Source organism: Caenorhabditis elegans, chromosome V, assembly GCF_000002985.6.
Source record: "Caenorhabditis elegans chromosome V".
Lineage (NCBI taxonomy): Eukaryota > Metazoa > Nematoda > Chromadorea > Rhabditida > Rhabditidae > Caenorhabditis > Caenorhabditis elegans.
In genome coordinates, this window is record NC_003283.11 from 5,974,386 (window position 1) to 5,993,019 (window position 18,634).

At 34.2% G+C, this 18,634-nt stretch overlaps 4 protein-coding genes and 3 non-coding genes across 7 annotated transcripts; 5 read left to right on the top strand and 2 right to left on the bottom strand.

Moving 5' to 3' along the window:
• Positions 1–979: 979 nt before the first annotated feature.
• C10F3.9 lies at positions 980–1,074 on the top strand. The gene has a single exon (NR_068825.1). It is a non-coding gene; the product is annotated as an Unclassified non-coding RNA C10F3.9 (non-coding RNA).
• A 564-nt stretch (positions 1,075–1,638) lies between these two features.
• Positions 1,639–7,093, top strand: acy-2 (adenylate cyclase). The gene is made up of 17 exons (NM_072152.6): positions 1,639–1,865; positions 2,194–2,286; positions 2,335–2,500; positions 2,545–2,681; positions 2,733–3,055; positions 3,105–3,344; positions 3,566–3,790; positions 3,846–4,095; positions 4,153–4,241; positions 4,290–4,460; positions 4,506–4,659; positions 4,708–4,922; positions 4,969–5,038; positions 5,099–5,257; positions 5,511–5,759; positions 5,837–6,208; positions 6,921–7,093. The coding sequence occupies exons 1-17, from the start codon at positions 1,644–1,646 to the stop codon at positions 7,026–7,028; spliced, it is 3,243 nt and encodes a 1,080-aa protein (NP_504553.1). The 5' UTR covers positions 1,639–1,643; the 3' UTR covers positions 7,029–7,093.
• A 2,094-nt stretch (positions 7,094–9,187) lies between these two features.
• 21ur-12141 lies at positions 9,188–9,208 on the top strand. The gene has a single exon (NR_068826.1).
• Positions 9,209–9,359: 151 nt separating this feature from the next.
• On the top strand, positions 9,360–11,122 carry dhs-16 (3beta-hydroxysteroid dehydrogenase dhs-16). The gene is made up of 3 exons (NM_072153.9): positions 9,360–9,561; positions 9,900–10,470; positions 10,557–11,122. Exons 1-3 carry the CDS (start codon positions 9,361–9,363, stop codon positions 10,949–10,951), a joined length of 1,167 nt encoding a protein of 388 aa, NP_504554.1. The 5' UTR covers position 9,360; the 3' UTR covers positions 10,952–11,122.
• C10F3.7 (DUF7808 domain-containing protein) lies at positions 11,051–12,470 on the bottom strand. Its single transcript, NM_182404.6, has 4 exons — positions 12,367–12,470; positions 12,225–12,321; positions 11,472–11,577; positions 11,051–11,420 (listed from the first exon to the last, which is right to left on the bottom strand). Exons 1-4 carry the CDS (start codon positions 12,461–12,463, stop codon positions 11,154–11,156), a joined length of 567 nt encoding a protein of 188 aa, NP_872204.2. The 5' UTR covers positions 12,464–12,470; the 3' UTR covers positions 11,051–11,153.
• A 215-nt stretch (positions 12,471–12,685) lies between these two features.
• Positions 12,686–15,867, bottom strand: fut-8 (Alpha-(1,6)-fucosyltransferase). The gene is made up of 9 exons (NM_072154.9): positions 15,758–15,867; positions 15,560–15,686; positions 14,572–15,060; positions 14,451–14,520; positions 14,307–14,386; positions 14,128–14,218; positions 13,654–14,079; positions 13,162–13,261; positions 12,686–13,108 (listed from the first exon to the last, which is right to left on the bottom strand). Exons 1-9 carry the CDS (start codon positions 15,843–15,845, stop codon positions 12,900–12,902), a joined length of 1,680 nt encoding a protein of 559 aa, NP_504555.2. The 5' UTR covers positions 15,846–15,867; the 3' UTR covers positions 12,686–12,899.
• Positions 15,868–17,144: 1,277 nt separating this feature from the next.
• C10F3.16 lies at positions 17,145–17,287 on the top strand. The gene has a single exon (NR_068827.1). It is a non-coding gene; the product is annotated as an Unclassified non-coding RNA C10F3.16 (non-coding RNA).
• Positions 17,288–18,634: the final 1,347 nt, after the last annotated feature.

Below are 18,634 nucleotides of genomic sequence, written 5' to 3' on the forward strand. Positions count from 1 at the left end.
GTTGGGGTGAGGGATTGGTTAAGAAAGTTGCCTAATTTTTTATAACAATGAAATGACTCTTGAAAAGATTTTTTTGATGTCTGCTTTTGAATATATTGTTGAAAATTTGATCAAAACGGGGTTTTCATTTCCCAGGAAAAATTAACGTTACTCCTAAAAAGGATTATGTTCCCATCTCTTTTAGACAATAAAGTTGAAGAAAAACTACTACGGTAGACTAGAAGCTTTTTTCTCCACAAAAAATTGGCGGCAAAACTCAACTCATATCTCGTAAAATTTAGATCTGAAATTTGTTTACTGTATTTTTCTGCTACTCCTTTCTTTTCCAAAAGCGATTTTCCGCAGATTTTAAACCTTGAGAATCTTAGCAAACATTGTAGAAGGATTTTGGAAAAAAAAATCTGTATAGCCTCAAACAGCTGTCTACTGCCAAATACGTCCTGTTTTCAGACGGAAAAGTTAAGAAGTACAATAATTTAAATTTGTAGAGTATGAAATACGCGTCAGATATTGAATTTGTAGGACAAACAATTTTTGTAGTCTACTTCTGATTAACAAAAATTTTTTTGAGGAAACTTCAGCAAATAACATTTTTTCAAAATTCGAAAAAAAATCGTATTAAAAGATTTGGTCATTTTAACCCTTTATGAGCGACACTTTCCTACATTAGATCAATAATTTTAGTTTGAGAACAAATGGAAAAACTGTAGGAAGAGGAAAACCAAAATATTATTTTTTTTAAGTTGTCTTTTCTTCTCAGATATTTATTCTTATAGACGTTCTTCCTATTTTCTTGAATTTTTGAGACAATAGGTCAAATATGTTAATCCTGCCATCCTATTTATTATTTTCTTGATCTTTTTAATGCTTTCTTTTTTTTACATTGACGTAATGTCTCAATAATGTCTCATTCCCGCTCTTTTAAACGACACATCATCACTTTCTTAAAATCTAGTGCAAAACTTACCGATGTGCTCCTGAAGCTTCAGGAACCCCGGAGGCTGTTTGTTTTGTGTGCTCATGAAATGAGACATGTGCACACAAAAGTTAGGATGAAGACGTTTTCATTATTTGGGCGCTTGCCTCGTTGAGTCTCAACTCCCAGGCAACTAGACCCATTTATTCTGAAGATTGCTGAAATTCTAGTCATGCTGAAAACAAGCAACGAGCTCAGAAAACGCAGTACAATGAAAAGGAGGTACATGTTGTTCATTCCAAAATTAGGTATTCGCACATACGTATGTATGTAGATGGGATTAAATGTACCAAGATTAGAAATCTGTTCAATTCTTTATTTTTTGAGCCATGCGTATAGATTATGCTGGAATTTTCAAATCCCTAAAACATAAAATTTTGGTATTATGTGTTGATTTGATAAAACGTAGTTTTTTAGATTAAGTTATAGCTACTAACATTCCAATAATCACATTCCACAAATAGCATTCAACCTTTTAAGGCACATGCAAACTTATATTTTGTTACCTTTCTATCATATTTGTCTACTTCACAATTGGAATTTGAAAAAGTTCCAATATTTTGAATTACATATTCACCTGCCATCTAAACACTTGATATTAGTCTCAAGCGTAATAAACTTTTATTTTAACTCTGACTTAAAAATAATCCTGAATTCCAGGCGCGCAATGTCGACAGTGATGGAAATGTCGACGACGCGAGCTGAAATCCGTTCAGTGCTCGTCAAACATTGGCGTTCGCTGGACAAGGCGCGCCTCCATACTATTCACTTATGGCTTTTGCTCTACGCGGCCGCGCAAATTTTTATCGAGTATTATTTCTCAGAAGTTTATGCAGTTTTGATGTTAGAAGCAGACGATCGACCACAGTCAAAGGAGAATCATGAAAAGGTGGGTAATATAATTTAAAAGTTGGAAAATTATTGTCAATGGGGTTTTTACATTTAAATACTAAGATTGGACCCAAATGTCTACAAATGAAAACGGAAAAAAATCAAAACGTTTTGAAAAAGTTGGAAAAAAAACTAGACGTTTGAAAATTTTCAATCCTTGCTATTCTTTTGGTTTGAATCAAAGGTGAGCGGTGATTGTTCGAAATTCGGCAGTTGTCGAATTGCACAATTATCGGTAAAATTTCCAATTATCAGAATGAGAGCACGGTTATTAAATTTTCTATATTTCTTTGTTTATAACAATGTATTCTGTTTAATCGTTTCAGGTAAAAAAGTGGTCTCCATTTTGCTTTTATGCATCAATATTTTTTATTGCATATCTCATCTTAACGTGTTTTGCAATTCGCATACGGCAGCCAGTGAGTTCAACTTTTTTTCAAGGTTCCGAATCAGTGAAAAAGTTTCAGAAAGAAGGCATGGGTTTAGTACTGGTATCACTTTCATTGTGTGTTTTACTTCCTGCATTTTCATGGATACTTCACCTTCCAGTTGTTATTTTTGTTAGTCGTGAAAGAATTCATACTAATGAGCACGACCACTCTGCACTTTACACAAGTTTGTGCATAGCTTCAGGTAAATCATAATTAAATATTTCTAAAATCTCATGTTTTTTACAGTAATCCAATTTTTTATACTTCCTCGTCACCGTCGTATCTTTTTTGTGGTAGCTGTTAGTTGGATCGTTGCCAATTTTTTGTTGATTGTGGCAATCAATTGGGACGCTCTCAATGTCAATACTCTTTTTATGTGCTCGGTGAGGACTTTTGTAATTAGATGAAATTTTGATATTTCTTTTCTTATTCAGTGTCTCTCGCTGTTTCTACATCAAGGCGTCATAGCCCTAGTGGGTGTGGTGGCAGATTCAAATGAAGCAGGGAACCGAGCAGAAATCGCGAGAAAGCTCACTGAAGCAGTTTATCGAAGAACTGAATTAGAAACATTGAAAGATCGACAAGAACAGTTGCTGTTGTCAGTGATACCTGCATATTTGGCAGATCAAGTCAGCAAAAGTATCATTCAGTCAAGTAGTACTGGATCGACTGTAGAAGTACCGAGGACTGGGAAAAATAATACAAAAAATCATAAATTATTTCACGATCTACATGTTCAAGTTCATGATAATGTTAGGTAATGTGTCTTTAAACATGCAATTCTGCAACTTTTGAATATTTTCCAGTATACTCTTCGCGGATATTGTAAACTTCACAGTATTGGCTGCACAGTTAACTGCGAAGGATTTGGTTCGAACACTCAATGAGCTGTATTCAAAATTTGACCGTGATGCACAAAGGCTTCAATGCATGCGGATAAAGTTTCTGGGAGACTGTTACTATTGTGTGTCAGGGATGCCCGTGAATAGACCGAATCATGCAGATATGTGTGTCGTTATGGGTTTGGAGATGATAAACACTATAAAGTGAGTGATTTTGAATGAATTTGAAAAAGTTGGTTTCAAACTCAAATGTTGCACCAAAGCCAACAGGAAGGTGACAATAGCCAGTTTAAGAAATCATCTCAATCATACACTTTCAATTTTCAATCTAAAACTAAAACTTTCCGTTCAATTCCGAAATCTAAAGTTTTTATTGTTCATAAAACTATACTCCAATTTTTATAAAATTAACGTGAATTTTTCAGACAAGTCCGGATTGCAACTGGAGTCGATGTAAACATGCGAATTGGAGTACACACAGGTTCAGTGCTTTGTGGAATAATGGGACTCCGAAAATGGCAGTTTGACATCTGGAGTGATGATGTTACCCTTGCAAATCATATGGAGTCGGCTGGAGTACCTGGCGCCGTTCACATAACTAAATCGACAAAAGACATGCTCCTTGGAGATTATTGTATCGTTGATGCAAAGTAAGTCTACATATAAAAATTGTACATATAATAAAATTTAAACCACCATATTCAGTACTGATGATCCCCACGTTGTGTCTTACGGTCAGCCAACATATCACATTCTACCAGACAAAACCTCAGCGATTGAAAGAACTGCATCAATATACAGAAATAGTCGATTATCGACTAGTCCAGCACTTCAGTCGAGAATGAGTATGAAGGCAAAAGTATCAAAGATGGTGGAGTTTTGGGGAGCCGAGACACCATTTGCCAATTTCACGAAGAAAAAGTTTTCAGCATCTCATGATCCTGCATTAATCACGGTAATCGATTTGAAGTTGAACAAACATTCAGTTTCAGAAAATTCATTTAAATTTTAGGATGAAATCGCCCGTCGTCCCACCTATATTAACACTATTCCGTCGATGACTCTCATTGAAAACAACCTTACAAACTTCTCATTCAACAAGTAGGCTTTCAAGTTTTCAAAAGTAGTCTATTTTCAATCCATGTTCAGTATAAATTCAATGTTCAACTGTGAGCTGCCAACGATCCCTGCATCTCCAAAGCTGTTATGGCCGTTCAGCAGGAAATCAATTACCTGCAATTTGTCAGATTGTGTTCTTCTGACATTTGTGTGTATCCCATCTGCTTTTGCAAATTTGTTGCTTTGCTCTTTATATTGCCCGTTAGTTTTATATATCCAGTACCAAATTAAAAAATGAGATTTCAGATCCGATGTTCTACAACAGATATCGCTACAACAGTTCTTCACAATCATTGGTTTAGCAATGTTATCACTTCTTGGTCGGGTTTGCTCGTACGCTGGGCCATTGATCACTATGGTTGCATTCCTCTTATCATCTTGTATTCCAATCGGTCCACATGTTAGATTTCTCTCAAATAGTTTTTAAAAAAATCACAACCCGTTTCAGATAATTATCAAAAAGTCAAAGCTGGAGGGTGTGATGGCATTCAATTCTCTGATTTTTCTGCCAAGCTGTGTCAGTCATCTTGTGTCTGTCTTTATATTGTACCGATTACCATATTCTCATCGATGTTTCTTGTTTTTTGCGGATTTTGTGATATTTCAAGTCCTACTCTCCCTGTTTCCAGCTTATGGAGCAGAAGTTTATGTTGGCTATATGGGGTGAGTCTGGAAATACCAATTTACCAAAAATGGACTATATTTTCAGATATCACTTATCGGTAGTCTCAATAAGTTTATCTCTTCTTGTGGTTCTTCTATTCTTCATTGATTGGATTGTAAGTTCACAAACATTCACTTTTCAACTTTTCAATACTTTTCAAGCCATCGATTTTCAGACAAACTACGAGAGGAAACGAGAAAGCGCGTGCCACGTGTCTTTCCAGAACGAGGAACGTGACGTGGAAACTATGCAAGATATCAATAAAATCCTCATTGAAAATATCTTACCTTCGAGTGTTGCTGCTAAATTTCTATCCCCCGATCGAGCGGTCAATGTGAGTTTGTTTCATTAGTTTCAAAGATGATAACAAACAAAAGAATAAACGACGAATCAAAATGTGTCACTGGGTAAATAGTCGGGGAAAAAAGTTTGCAAGAATGTACTGTTATGAAATTAAACCAAAGCAAATCACGGTTTTAATGAAGTCATTGTAATTCCTTATCAAAATTCCCGGGGCGATTAGTCAACTTACACATCTTTACCAAAAAGAGCAAAAAGAAACCAAAAATTACCTGAAAAAGTTTCAGGAATTATATGCTCGTCAACATGAAAACGTCTGCGTCATGTTTGCCTCTATTCCAAATTTCAAAGATTTCTGGAGTGAATGGGATACAAATCGAAAGTTGGAATGTCTAAGACTTCTAAACGAAATTGTCTGCGAATTCGATAAGTTGCTCTCAAAACCAAAGTTTTCAAGTGTGGAAAAGATCAAAACAGTTGGAAGTACGTACATGGCAGCAGCTGGACTAAATGAGAGTGAAGCTGATTATGATGATGTGAGTTCTCTTGGTCTTTCGATGTAATTTTGGGCTTATTGTTTTTTGTTTGCTGTTCCAAAATTCGAAGTTTTCAGATTTATCTGGAAAAACAAAATTCTGGAAAATACAACAACAATATTCGTCATGGCAATATGGCATTTAGAAATGCAAATTTGATGATTGAATTTGCCTTGGCAATGTCACAAATTCTGGATGCACTCAATCGAGACTCTTTTCAAAATTTTGAACTTCGAATTGGCATGAGTGTTGGGCCATTGGTGGCTGGAGTAATTGGAGCACAAAAGCCTCAATATGATATTTGGGGTAACACGGTGAATCTTGCAAGTCGAATGGATACACACGGAGAACCACGGAAGATTCATGCAACAACTGATATGGGAAGAGTTTTACAAACGGGTGGATATCGAGTACAGAGTCGTGGAAAAATTCGGGTCAAGGGAGTCAAGGTTTGAGCGTTTTTGAGATCAATTTTTTTGAATAGCCATTCAGTTCTAAATATTCCAAGCTCCCAGAACTTATTCCTCATGAAAATACATGTTTAAACATCAGAACACTGTTTTCTCAATTCAAACTTTTAACTGATACGTGTAATTTTTGTGCTGATAAGTATTCTTATCAGTCGTCTGATCAACTTGATTAATTAGAATGGCATCTGTTAGAATTCCAATTTCGCAAATGTAGTCTAAAAACTTAATAAAGCAAGTTACGATAATACACAAAATTGTATAATTATTGCCTGAAAATAAATTTCTTAAAACATGTCGAAATACTTTCAAATTAACTTGGTAAGTTAGAAATAAATTTTTAGATAAAATTTTCTGAAAACGTGTATTTTATATTCCTTTTTGAACGGTAAAATATTTGAAAAAGTACAATCAAAATTGGAAACAGCGGAGTGTTTCATAGAAGTATGCATTTTTTCTAGAACTCTTTTTTCATTTAAAAATCCCTACCTGATTTGACACTGAAATTACATCCGTTTTCTGCTGCGCTCTTTTTAAAAAAGGGCTGCCCTGAGGTTCTCAATTTGAAAATTACTGCTGTTTTAGATTTTTGTTTCTAGGAATGTTATGGTCAAGAACTGTTCTTTTGTTATTTCGAACGAAAAACTTTATGTAAAGCAAACATTTTTCTTTGATCCAAATTTTAAAATTTCAGGAACCGATGGAAACCTTTCTGATCGAGGTCGACTCCAAACGAAACTCCTCAGTATCCGGCGAGCAACAAAACCATAGTAACAACAATAATTGTCACAGTACACTCTAACTCGTTGTTCTGTTATTTTTACCTCTCAACTGCATTCACCTTCTCTCTTGCACCCTTGTTTGTATATTTTGTCACCTACGATAAATATTTAAGGAGACTCAATGAAATATAGTTTCAATTGAAGAGACGGTGTTCACGCAAGGCGATTGAGAACGGTGGCGGTAGCCGAGAAATGTCGGAGATACAAAGGGCAAACACACTAAAATCCGCTATCGTCACTTTATACGGAGTGCGGCAACATTTTTAACATTTGGTTCTTACGGAAATGTTTCCTCAGATTATTTTTCTTGCTTCAAAACTCTATAGTGACCCAAAAATAAGCTACAACAAATGAAAGATGTATGTGAGAAGGAAATAAACATGTGTTAGATCGTACACCAATTATCTAGTCTGTCGGATACTTGCTTTGGATAAGGACACGGCCACTTTATCCCCCATTCTTTTCTTTCTCTTCTTCTCGTGGTTTCATCTCGGAATGTACAATCTTCTGGTCACTATTTCTTCTTTTCTATCCAGAAACAGTAATTACCCTTCAATTATAGCCAATCCAATAGCTACCGGAAAGAGGTCACATTAATTCGTGGCTTATTTTAGAATTGAAACGTAACTTTTTCTAGCCAATTTTCCTATTCACTATCATTTTTGCAACTTTTCGATCTTTTCCGCTTTTCGTTGTGCAAACATTGCAAATTAAAATTGTTTTTTTTTGTTTATTCAAGTTGTTGTGAAAGCGCATGAAACTTTTTGATTTTGGACCAAAGAGGGGGGTCGCAGATCTCTGAAATTGAGCTTTTAATAATGTGAATCTTATTTGAATTGAATTTGAATTTGAGTTTATTTAAAATTGAAATATATACTCCAAACTAATTTTAGGAAAAAAACAAAGACTTTGAACTGTCAAATGAGTATTGTCGGTGTTGATTTTGACACCTAAAATGACCGAACATTGTACTAATGTAAGACACTCCAAAATTTTCCAAACTTAACAATTTGGTTTGGTAAATTGCAAAATTTACAAAAAATTGGGTTTTTGAGAAATTTAGAGCAAGTTGAATGTTTGGCCCTCTTTAACGCTTAAATTCAGTTATTGAAACATAATTCACAAATAAACTTACTAGTTAGTAGAAAACAACTTCTTTTCAATTTTGATTTCCAAAACGATGAGTTAATGACGTCATCGCCTTTTTGACTGAAAACGAAAACGTTTGAACATTTTGCTTAAACAAATATTTTTGTCTTCAAGAACGCTTTCTCAAGAACGCAAAATATACAAGCACTTCGACTGTATAACGTACTTTTTGCTCGAGACTGTGAACAATTTGCAAAATACGATTCGAACTTCCTGCTTAACCCTATTTCGGTTGATGAACGTGAACTTTTAAACTTTTTTTATAATTATTTAATTTTTAAAATTCAAAATTAAAACCAATGAAACATGCCTTCTCTAGATTCTCTCCTTATCCTATAGTGTACACAAGGTTATTTACTAACTTTCACTTGACCCAAATATCCAGACTTCTTCAAAAAGATTCATGTCGCATCATTCTACACACCCATTAAATGAACAACTACTTTTGTAGTTTTAACAACTTCTTTTCACACCTTCAAGAGATACATTTGTAATTCTTTGACCCTCCACAAAGCTATGACTCGTCCTTTGTTTGCTCCTAGACTACCAGATAACAAAGTGAGAACTAAGAGAACATAGGACTAACAGAGTGTGACTCTGTGCAGTACTTCTCCGTGATTTGTGCAAACGTCATGCTTGACCGAAAGTTCAGGGAAGACTTAGCTCTTTTCAGGGCGGAGCATACCTATTTGGAGAGTCTTATAAAAGAGGGCGATCAAATACTTTTTGATCACTGTCAACTTATCGGTTCGACTTGAACTCTCACTTTTAAAACTGTTCCCTATCAGTAGTTCTTCGCAAACTTCTTGATTTCTCAATAAAACTTAAAAATAAGTTTTTTTGAAAGGTGCTATTTGTTTTTTTTTCCTTTCTCCTAGATAGGTGGAGGGTATTCTATAATATTACATTTTTTGCTATTACCAAACAAGACTTAGATTTCCCAATTTGGATTACTGTAGCTAATTGTAACATAACTAATTTATCACTGTCTCTTATCCATATCAAAACCTTCACTAAACTTACCTACCACTTAACTTCAAAATGATTGATGGCACAAGGTCTTTTCTCTAAACTTTCAAATTTTCTTCACTTTTGGAGAACGATGTTCTGTACTTTCGTTTGATTCTCGAAATCGTTTTTTTTTTCATTTCATCTACCTCTTTCCGTTTTATTTTTTCTTAATTTTAAATTCCGACTTTCAGAATGCTGGAACTAATTTATATTCTACCTTTATTGTGCTTTGTCTACTTCCTTTTTCGGCGATTTGTCCTGGAAAACTTCTATGTGGAATCGAGCGGCAAGTATGTGATGATAACCGGTTGCGATAGCGGTTTTGGACGGCTTCTGGCCACAAGTCTTCTTGATAAACATGTCAATGTGTTTGCTGCATGCTTCACGCAACAAGTAAGTCTGACAAAATAAGTGAAAGCTGAAATTGCACAAAAAATGAATGTGCACTGCACATTGTGCAGTACCGAGTGAAACTCGATTAGTTTCTGGATTTTATTGTTGAGTTTTCAAAACATTCGATGAAACATGACTTGAACGAGTCTCATGGCGCATCTTACATATCTCATACTTATTAATTAGTGTAGTTAGTACTAAATTTCAAAAACTTAATCCAAAAAAAATATATCGCAAAGTAAATTTTTTAGATTTTAAGGAAATTTCTAGTATTTTTCTCATTAGTTTCGAAAATGTCGATATTTTCCAAACGTCAATTATTGAACCAAATATTTTAGGGAATGGCAAGTCTTCATTCCGAATGGAAGCTGAAAAAAGGCCCAAAAGGACAATTATATACACTTCAACTCGATGTAACTAGCCAAGCAAGCGTAGATTCTGCCAAATCTTTCGTTACAAAAATATTGAAAGAACAAAATTCCAAACTATGGGGTCTGGTGAACAATGCTGGAATTTTCTCAATCCATGGCCCCGATGATTGGTGTAGTGTCGATGAATATGCATCTTCTCTCAACGTCAATACTCTTGGAGCCGTGAGAATGTGCCACGCGTTTGTTCCGTTGATCAAGAAAAGCCGGGGGAGAATTGTTACAATGGGATCAACTGCTGGAAGGCTTCATGGTTTATATGTGGCACCTTATGTTACTGCAAAGTTTGCCGTTGAAGCCTATATGGATTGTTTGAGATTGGAAATGAGACCGTTTGGAGTTTCAGTTCATATTTTGGAACCAGGATGTTTCAAAACAGAACTACTGAACAATGATGCTCAGAGAATGAGAATTCAGAAGATTTGGAATAGTTTGTCAGTGGAGACCAAAGAAGAATATGGAGAAGACTATAGAAACGATTGTAAGTTTTGAAAATAGTTTTTTAAAGGTTTTTGTTTTTAGTTTCGGCACTTGTGTATTATAAAAACGTTAAATAAATATTTTCAGTCGAGCGTGCTTGGGAAGCCGGTGTGAACGTTGTAGCAAACCCGAATATTGGATGGGTTGTTGATTGTTACTCTCATGCTCTTTTCTCCTGGTGGCCACGACTTCGCTACTGTCCTGGATGGGATGCCATTTTCATGTTCATCCCACTCAGTATCTTCCCAACTGCTCTTCAAGATTGGATTTTGGCTGGACTCTACAAACTGAACCCAGGGCCATCTTTGACACCTGCTGTGTTGGTTAAAAATAAGAAGCGTCGTTCTGCGATTCAATGGATTCAGTTTTTGTCTCAAATTGCTATTATTCCCCTGTTATACACTATTTTCTTTGTGAAAAACACTCAAAAGCAAACAGTTGAAACGTCTACACATCATCATAATGTTACAGTTTCTGAGTGAACATAGAAATAATATTTATTTTTATTTAACTTTTTTCTTTATCCACCGTACTTGATATCGATCTTCCCATCTTGACGAGTTATTTTTTCAATACATATGTAATTAAATTAATTATTTGATTTATTTTGATACAACAACAATTTTTTGATTGAATAAAATAAATTATGAATATTTAAACAACATATAATAAAACAATTTAAAATTAAGCAGCCACAACCTTCTTTCTTTGTTCACTCTGTTTTGTCTGCAGAATTTCGCCTCCAAGTTTGACTTCTTCCAGAGTTTTTCCAGTATTTTTTGCTGGATTGTAGTTATGTGGAACATCATTGAACCGGCAGTGAGTTGAGATTGCAGCCACGCATGGCTCGGTCTGCCAGATGTACCAATCATTGGCAGCTACATCCCAATATTTTCCATAAGTGTAGTACTTTTGGCAGTTCTTGTTCACGTATGGTTGTTTTTGAAGAACCTGTGAAGTATTTAGTTCGATCAAAAAATTGATGAAAAGGGAGGGACGTACCGAAAGATCAAAATTAACAGGACAGTTTAGTGGGCATGCCAATCGAGTTGTTGAGTTCACAGCTAATGTGTTCCAGTTGGTTTGTGGCATTGGTTCACGTCGGCATCTGGAAAACTTTTAGTAGGTTTGGAATTCACCACAGGGACAGAAAGTGCATTAATCTGAAAATAAAATTTTTCCCGGATTCCTGGATTTCGCATCGCATCGCATCGGCGGGTTTAATTTTAAAGTTTGACTATTTTATGCAAGGATCGGCTTTAATATATTCAAAAATTTTTGAAACGGTTTTGCAGCTGCTCAAAAATTTGAATTTGAGAAAATGGGACCATGACGAAAGAACAACAAGATTGGGTGGTAAAATTGAAATGCAAATTAGCAGAGTAGATATTGAATGTGAAGTTAAACTATGGAAAAATTTGTTAAGTTTTTCATTTACAGTCAAAGGTGGCAACTCAGTCTTCGCCAATCATAAATTAAAAAGCCGATTAAAAAATTAACTTTTTCATATAAAATTTGTATTTTAATTATGTTCAAGATATTTATATTTAAGCATTTGGTGCGAAAATGCGAAAAAAGTTTCAAAATTGCCAAATTTTCAAGAAAATTGAAAATTTGGCAATTTACCAAAACTTTTTATTTACTAAAGTAAGTAAGTAAGTAAATAAATTATCAAAACTTTGTTTTGATACATTTTTAATTAATTTGAAAATTTTTGTATTATTTTATTATCCTCCCACTTGAATTTAAACTCACTTAAATTTGGTGATGTCAAATGGAATTCTTGAGTTTGGTGCGAGAAGAACACAGTCATCTTTCTTTCCACTGCTCACACAATCAATTGTTCTTGGTTCTACAAAGCAATTATTTCAGATTTCTCTACCGTTCATATACTTACCCCATCGATTCCAAAGGAAATCGTCTGGTTTCTGTGTTTCCACTTGTTGTCCAACGACAACTGAAGAGCTAATAAGTAATACTAGAAGAAGTTTCATGATCTCTAAGATTCAGTCAATGGACACTCCTTTTATACTAATCAAAGTTTAGCCCAGTGTTTCTTTTGAAAACGGGTTTTTGTGTACATATTAGGCAGATTGTATATTAAGCAGACGACCCAAAAATTTCACTTTATCTAGAAAAACATCTCACCATTTATTATATATTCATAAATAGAAAGAAAGATCGTCTCACCCATTTCAACAATTTTCAAATTGTTTCTTTTAAAAAAATATTGCAAATTCAACAACAGAAAATACAACAATAAACGGATGTGGCTTAATATAATCACAGAAATTTGCCAATGAAAAACCGCAATGAATAACGATGGTGTCAATATAAACCCGATAAAAAGTACAAAAACTAGATTGATAAACATGAATAAAGAGCTAAAAGGGAAGTATACGGAAAATAAAAATAAAAATAAAATATATCCTAATCTAAAAGAGCTTCGAATTTAAATTTTCTCCAATCATTCACCACTTTATATGATGGGAATACTCCTTCCTTATACGTTTGTCGATTTGTTCCTTTAGAATATCCATTCCAATGATTTCCAGCAATTCCAACTTTATCACCAACTTTCAAATCGATTTCTTTATTGTTCTGAGCAATATGATCTTCGATAACAATTACTTCATGAGCTGAAATTATGAAAACTAAGATACTTTTGTTTCAGTAACTATTATATGCATACCTTGTTGACCTCCAAAATAGTATATATCGTCAAGTGAATGGAACTTTGATCCATCGTCAGCTCCTGATGGTTGTCGTAACTCGTAGCCCATTCGGCATACCTGAAAGTTTGTTTTGTGGACTTTTACATAGGATTAGTGAGAATCATCAAAACTCTGAGTTTGTCAAAAGTATATGAGTGTCTATTTGCTTTACTATGTACAATACTAGTGAACAAAACTTCCTGCTAATTATATGTAGCTACGAAACTGCCTGGCTCTTTTTGGGTGTATTTCCAATTTTTAAACCAGAATAACTCCGAGACTGACATAGTTAGAAAATATTACAACCTAACGAAATGTGGAGTTCAAATTATTTAACATTCTCCGTTTTATGGGTCCGGTTTTGATCAAAATTTGTACATGGACTATAACTTGAAAGCTGAACATTTTATTATAGTACACACTAATAACCCGTTTATCCAATTATTTTTTTCAGATAAAAAATTTCTCACCTGACTTGAAAAAGTGCAAACCAAATAATTGACTTTACTGAGTATATAAATATCAGTGATGACTCCCATCAATGAAGCATCTGTATATCGATTATTCAACTGAGCTGTCTTTGCAATTTCAGTGCTTCCATAAACTTCATAATTCGGATAGTCATTTTTGGCTTCTGGTACTACAGTTGGATCATCTGATGCAATGAAAATTCGCCTTTCCAATGGTTTTCCTTGTCGCTTTTCCTCAACTTTAAACCAAATTTCAGTCCATTCCATATATTCCTTCAATGCATGGAATGCTGCTTCCGTGCCAACTTTATCAGTTCTTCGGATCTGCAGTCCAACAATTGGTCCTTTATCAAGTGGAATTGACTTGAGAGCTTTATCGAGCTTCTCTTGAGTTGCAGAGTTAAAACGCATCAGGTAGGAAATGAACTGAAAATTGTTGAAAGTTTTAGATATAATATAAAAATATTAATCTACCGTTCCAACAAAGAATGCAGGTGGATGTGAGTGGAGTGATGTTAGACTTTCGAGAAGTTGTTCGGGTACTGCTTGGGGTAGGAATGTGGGTCTGTAACAAGGCGAATGTAACTTAAAAGTTTGCAAAGACATTATTGGTTTTGGTATTGGTATTTGTAGTTGTTCAAGTTCAAACTAACTTTGTGATCAGTGAGTCCACAATTCCGAGGGAAACCACTCTTGCTGGTGATGGCTCAGCAAACGGTTTAGCTTCCGTGTTCTGCAAGAAAAAATTTCATTTTTTGTTTGAAAATTTCCCAAGGGAGATTTCAAAACATACATACCCCAACTGCTTCATCAAATGAGCATTTTGAAAGTTTTTTAAAGACAGAAGTCCATCCATGAGATGAGTATCTGGAAATGGTTTAGCGTTGAAATTTTAGACACAAGGTGACAAGAGCTCACTTCCACGAAGATCCGTCTCTTTTCAAGACCATCATCCGTTGAGTAGCAAATGCGGTAATTGCACAATAGGTAACATGATGAAGTTGACACCCAAATCCACATTCCTTATCAAGATTGCACACCAGGGTTTTGGCTTCTGAGCATGCTTTTGGGTTTTGAAGTTTTTCAATTGATTTGAATATTCGTTGAGTTATTGCTGTTCTTTGTTTGAATCGTTCTTCTTCGGAACCCTCGAGTTTTTCAAGTTGAGCAGAAAGTCCCATTAGTGAGATCATTTGGGTTTCAAGGAGTATCTTTGTTGAGTTTTCAATTGTTTGACTATGTAAAAGATAGAACATTTCCCGAATTCTGTCGTCGAGCATTCTCTTTTGAACTTCTTGTTGGACAGGTCCAAGTATGCTTGGTTTTGAAATAATTTCTTTGACTGGTTCAGGTTTTGGAAGTGATGGGTTCTCAGGATTTGGTGGGAGTTGATGAGATTGTTCCATGCTGGAATTATATATATATATATATATATGCATTTTTCTGAAACTTTTTACTTTTTACTGAAAGCATTTTTAGAACATCTCAGACTTATTTCTTGAAAAAACTAGTTTTAAAATAGTTCCCTTTTTCGACTTTTCAGTTTTTAATTTTTTTTTCCAATCCATAACTGGAAAAATAAAATTTTTCACTTTTAGTTTGAATTGAACAATTTTTCACTTTTTAAGCATATCTATTCTTTCAAATGGGCTTCAATTTTCGTATTTCAAACTAGATTTTTTTGACGATGACAAATTTTGAGAAGCTCATTTAAGACTTCTAAGCTCCTAATAAAAATAGTACAGTCATATATACAAATCTCGAAGCAATTCTAAGAGAATTTCCTATCATTTTAGCGACAATCCTTTTTTTATTTCTTTGAAACGAAAGATTATTTTTGTTTTTAGTGTGACTTGACATCAGATTTTAATTCCAAGTAGTCAGAATTTCAAACATAAAAGCTCACATCTTTTTGTGTTGATCATTTCGTTCTTGTCTTTCTTTTTCCAGAATGCTCTTCAAATCCTCATTTTGCTCTTGAAGCTTGTCAATGGCTTCTTTTGTCTGCCTCCAGGCTCGAATTGAATCACCGCCTGAAACTAAAAATTCAGTACAGAATACAAATTTCACCGTATTTCCTCTATTAGTTTTTATTTGAACTAACCTGATTGATTATTTGATAATTGTGAATAAAGAAATAAAAACATAGTCATCCATACAACTGTTCCCACTGCCGCAATACATTTTAACATTTCGGAGCGGGCAGGGATGCTCCTGAAATTTTTTGTTTTAAAATAAAAGTAAACTTGTACTGTAAGAACTAACATATTATTAAGTCGAGTAAGGACCACAGGATAACAACAAAAGGAAACTGGGGAGGAATAACTTATGTGGCGTGTCGAATTGTGTGAGCGACAGACTGTGAGTTATTTTTTGGAATTAAGATTTTGAAAAATAATTGAGAAAGAAAGGCGGAGCAATCGAATTCAAGGACTTCCAAATTTTTTGTGAAGACTCGAAAAATGATGAAGAGTAGTGGGAAGAAGAGGAAGAAAAGTGGATTATGACACCTTGGACTCTTTCTCGTCAGTTTATGATATCCAATTTCAACGAGCTGTGAGGGGGTTTCACGTGTGATTAATAATTGATGAAGGACACACCTGTTGGAACTGGATTAAGAATTTAATTAAAAAGTGGAAAGCTTTTTGAGGTGCTTGTTGAGTTTGATAAGTTGTAAGAGAAGATGTAAAAAAATTCCAAAGAGGCTCCGCCTATATCTTGGTGTTTTTTAAGTTGAAGTTTTTTAAGTCTTTGAGTGAAAAATTCTGAAATTTCAGAAGTCTAAAATTTCTAAAAATTGCAAAAATATGTGCACATCGCTTTAGCAGAGTTGTTTCCATTTTTTTGATGTTATTAGTGCATCAAGGTCAGGTAAACTTTTTGGAGGGTTGTTTACCATATCTCATTACCAAAAAGCAACAAACATTTATTTTTTCGATTATAATCTAGAAGTATAATTTTTGTCAATTTGTGGGAATCTATAGGAACCACCGAACCTGGTGTGGAATTGCTGGGGTGTTGTCAACCTGGCAATATAATCTTGCAAAATACCTCCGAAATTTCAAAATTTTTGAGCAATGGTACATCAAAACTTTTTTGGTATTTTTTGAGCCAAACAGAAAATTGAAAACATCTAGTTTTTGATTAAGAACCACCATGGGATCCTTCTAAGGAGGTCATATTTGAAAAAAAAAACTTTGAAAATCAGAGAAACTCAGTATAAACACCTATTACTTCTTAGAGCATTTTAGGTTTTTCCTAGAAGGATTATTTTTGTTGGGAAGTTTTTTTTTTTTCAAATTTTGCAATAAAGTTTAATCTATATAAGAAAATGTCTAAAAAATCTGAAAAATTAATTTGAATGAATACTCGGACAGAAAGTAAACAAAGTGTGACGATTAAAAACAGTTGATGAAAATGAAAAGCAAACGGAAGACATGTGTTGAGTAGTTGTCCCCTAGACCCCCGCTTTGAATAAGTAATGAATGAAACCCGCTACGTTGGCTTCTCCCATCTCATCCCTCTTCTTCTATACACGCACACTCCACACTTTGCTCTCTTCTTCTTCTTCTTCTTGTTCAGTTTCTCTCGAAATCTGAATCGATAGAGTGTGACGGAGCACGAAGAGACGCAGACAATGTGGCTCTCAATATTTTTGGGAAAGAGAAAACGAGTCGGCGGTGAGGACCAGAGCATGACGAAAATTGACAGCGACTTTATGATACGTGGCGTGTGTGTGAAATGGGAAAATAGGAAGTGTGGCTCATTTTTCATCGTCATGTATGTATGCTAATCGAAATGTCGATGGAAACATTTATGAAAAGAGAGAAATAGAGGACACTGAACGTGGCAACAATAGGTATCATTTGCAAGAAGAGTACAAAACTTTATAGGTACTGATAAGGTTAATGTGCAATGAGCATTTGATGATTTGAAGGGCATATTAATATGCATCACAGTTTAGATCAAAGCAAATAAATATTTATGTTTCATGATTTATGAGAAGTTTTGAAATTGTACATATATGTAAATATGTACAATTAAAATGTTTTGTTTAAAAACTGAAAAATCATCAAATAGTTCTAGAACAATGAGTTGACATTGGAATTCTAAAAGCTATAATATTTCATAGATTTGAAAAGTAATGCTGTTTAAATAAATAAATTAAAAACCACAAAAAAAATAGTAATCAGTAAAAATTAACGAAAAGTTATTTTGAATTTTACTGGGAAAGAAATCTGAGAAAAATATATAATTTTTTCGTTTTGACTATTCCAAACCACGAATCGAAAAAAAATTAATAACATTCGTATCACCACTTTTTTTCAAAATCTGAAATTTTAGTTTCTACTTTATTTCTACTACGCGATTATTTTTGTTTTGAACTCTGGAAACTTATAATCCAATTTTTAAAACTTCCCTCTGATCGCTAAACATTTCTAAAGACTCCCACGGAGCTCAAAAGATAAAGAAGTTTGAGAAAGAGATTACTAAAGCTCTTTTAAAATTAATTTTTATTCGAATAAGTTTTTGATACTAAGCTTTCGGTAAGGCTTCATCGATACCAGATCGAAAAAAAAATGAAAAAAGATGGGAAAAGTGAGAAATTGGCATATTTAATATAAAGTGGTACTTGAAAGTGAAACCGAACATGGGAAAAGAAAAAAACTTGTGAAAAGGACACGGAAAAAAACAACAAAGAGTTTGGAGTTTCATTTTTGTTGTTTTTTAGTTATTTTTTTCAATTTTCTATCAAGAATTGAAGGAACAGCACAAAAATAATGCATGGTTGTGCGTCTGAAAACTAAACATATTGGAAAAGCGAAAAGCGATCACCAACAGTTTTTTTATTTTCTTTTGAGAGCAAGGCGACAGAAATGATAATACATAAAATACGATCGTTAAAAAAATACGACCTCTTGGAGAAAGTTGACAAGTTTCCTGACACATATATGTAGACAAATATAGAATTCTTATGAAT

Bases quoted from the DNA above. Each gene is read 5' to 3' on its own strand.
- C10F3.7 (NM_182404.6), bottom strand. From the start codon at position 12,463: ATGAAACTTCTTCTAGTATTACTTATTAGCTCTTCAGTTGTCGTTGGA. The intron at 12,322-12,366 runs GTAAGTATATGA...ATTGCTTTGTAG, and splicing joins TTTCCTTTGGAATCGATGGG to AACCAAGAACAATTGATTGT. The intron at 11,578-12,224 runs GTGAGTTTAAAT...AAAGTTTTCCAG, and splicing joins TTTGACATCACCAAATTTAA to ATGCCGACGTGAACCAATGC.
- dhs-16 (NM_072153.9), top strand. From the start codon at position 9,361: ATGCTGGAACTAATTTATATTCTACCTTTATTGTGCTTTGTCTACTTC. The intron at 9,562-9,899 runs GTAAGTCTGACA...CAAATATTTTAG, and splicing joins CTGCATGCTTCACGCAACAA to GGAATGGCAAGTCTTCATTC. The intron at 10,471-10,556 runs GTAAGTTTTGAA...AAATATTTTCAG, and splicing joins AGAAGACTATAGAAACGATT to TCGAGCGTGCTTGGGAAGCC.
- fut-8 (NM_072154.9), bottom strand. From the start codon at position 15,845: ATGTTAAAATGTATTGCGGCAGTGGGAACAGTTGTATGGATGACTATG. The intron at 14,080-14,127 runs GTAGATTAATAT...AACAATTTTCAG, and splicing joins CTGCATTCTTTGTTGGAACG to TTCATTTCCTACCTGATGCG. The intron at 13,262-13,653 runs GTGAGAAATTTT...ACAAACTTTCAG, and splicing joins TTTGCACTTTTTCAAGTCAG to GTATGCCGAATGGGCTACGA.
- acy-2 (NM_072152.6), top strand. From the start codon at position 1,644: ATGTCGACAGTGATGGAAATGTCGACGACGCGAGCTGAAATCCGTTCA. The intron at 2,501-2,544 runs GTAAATCATAAT...TGTTTTTTACAG, and splicing joins AAGTTTGTGCATAGCTTCAG to TAATCCAATTTTTTATACTT. The intron at 3,345-3,565 runs GTGAGTGATTTT...TGAATTTTTCAG, and splicing joins GAGATGATAAACACTATAAA to ACAAGTCCGGATTGCAACTG.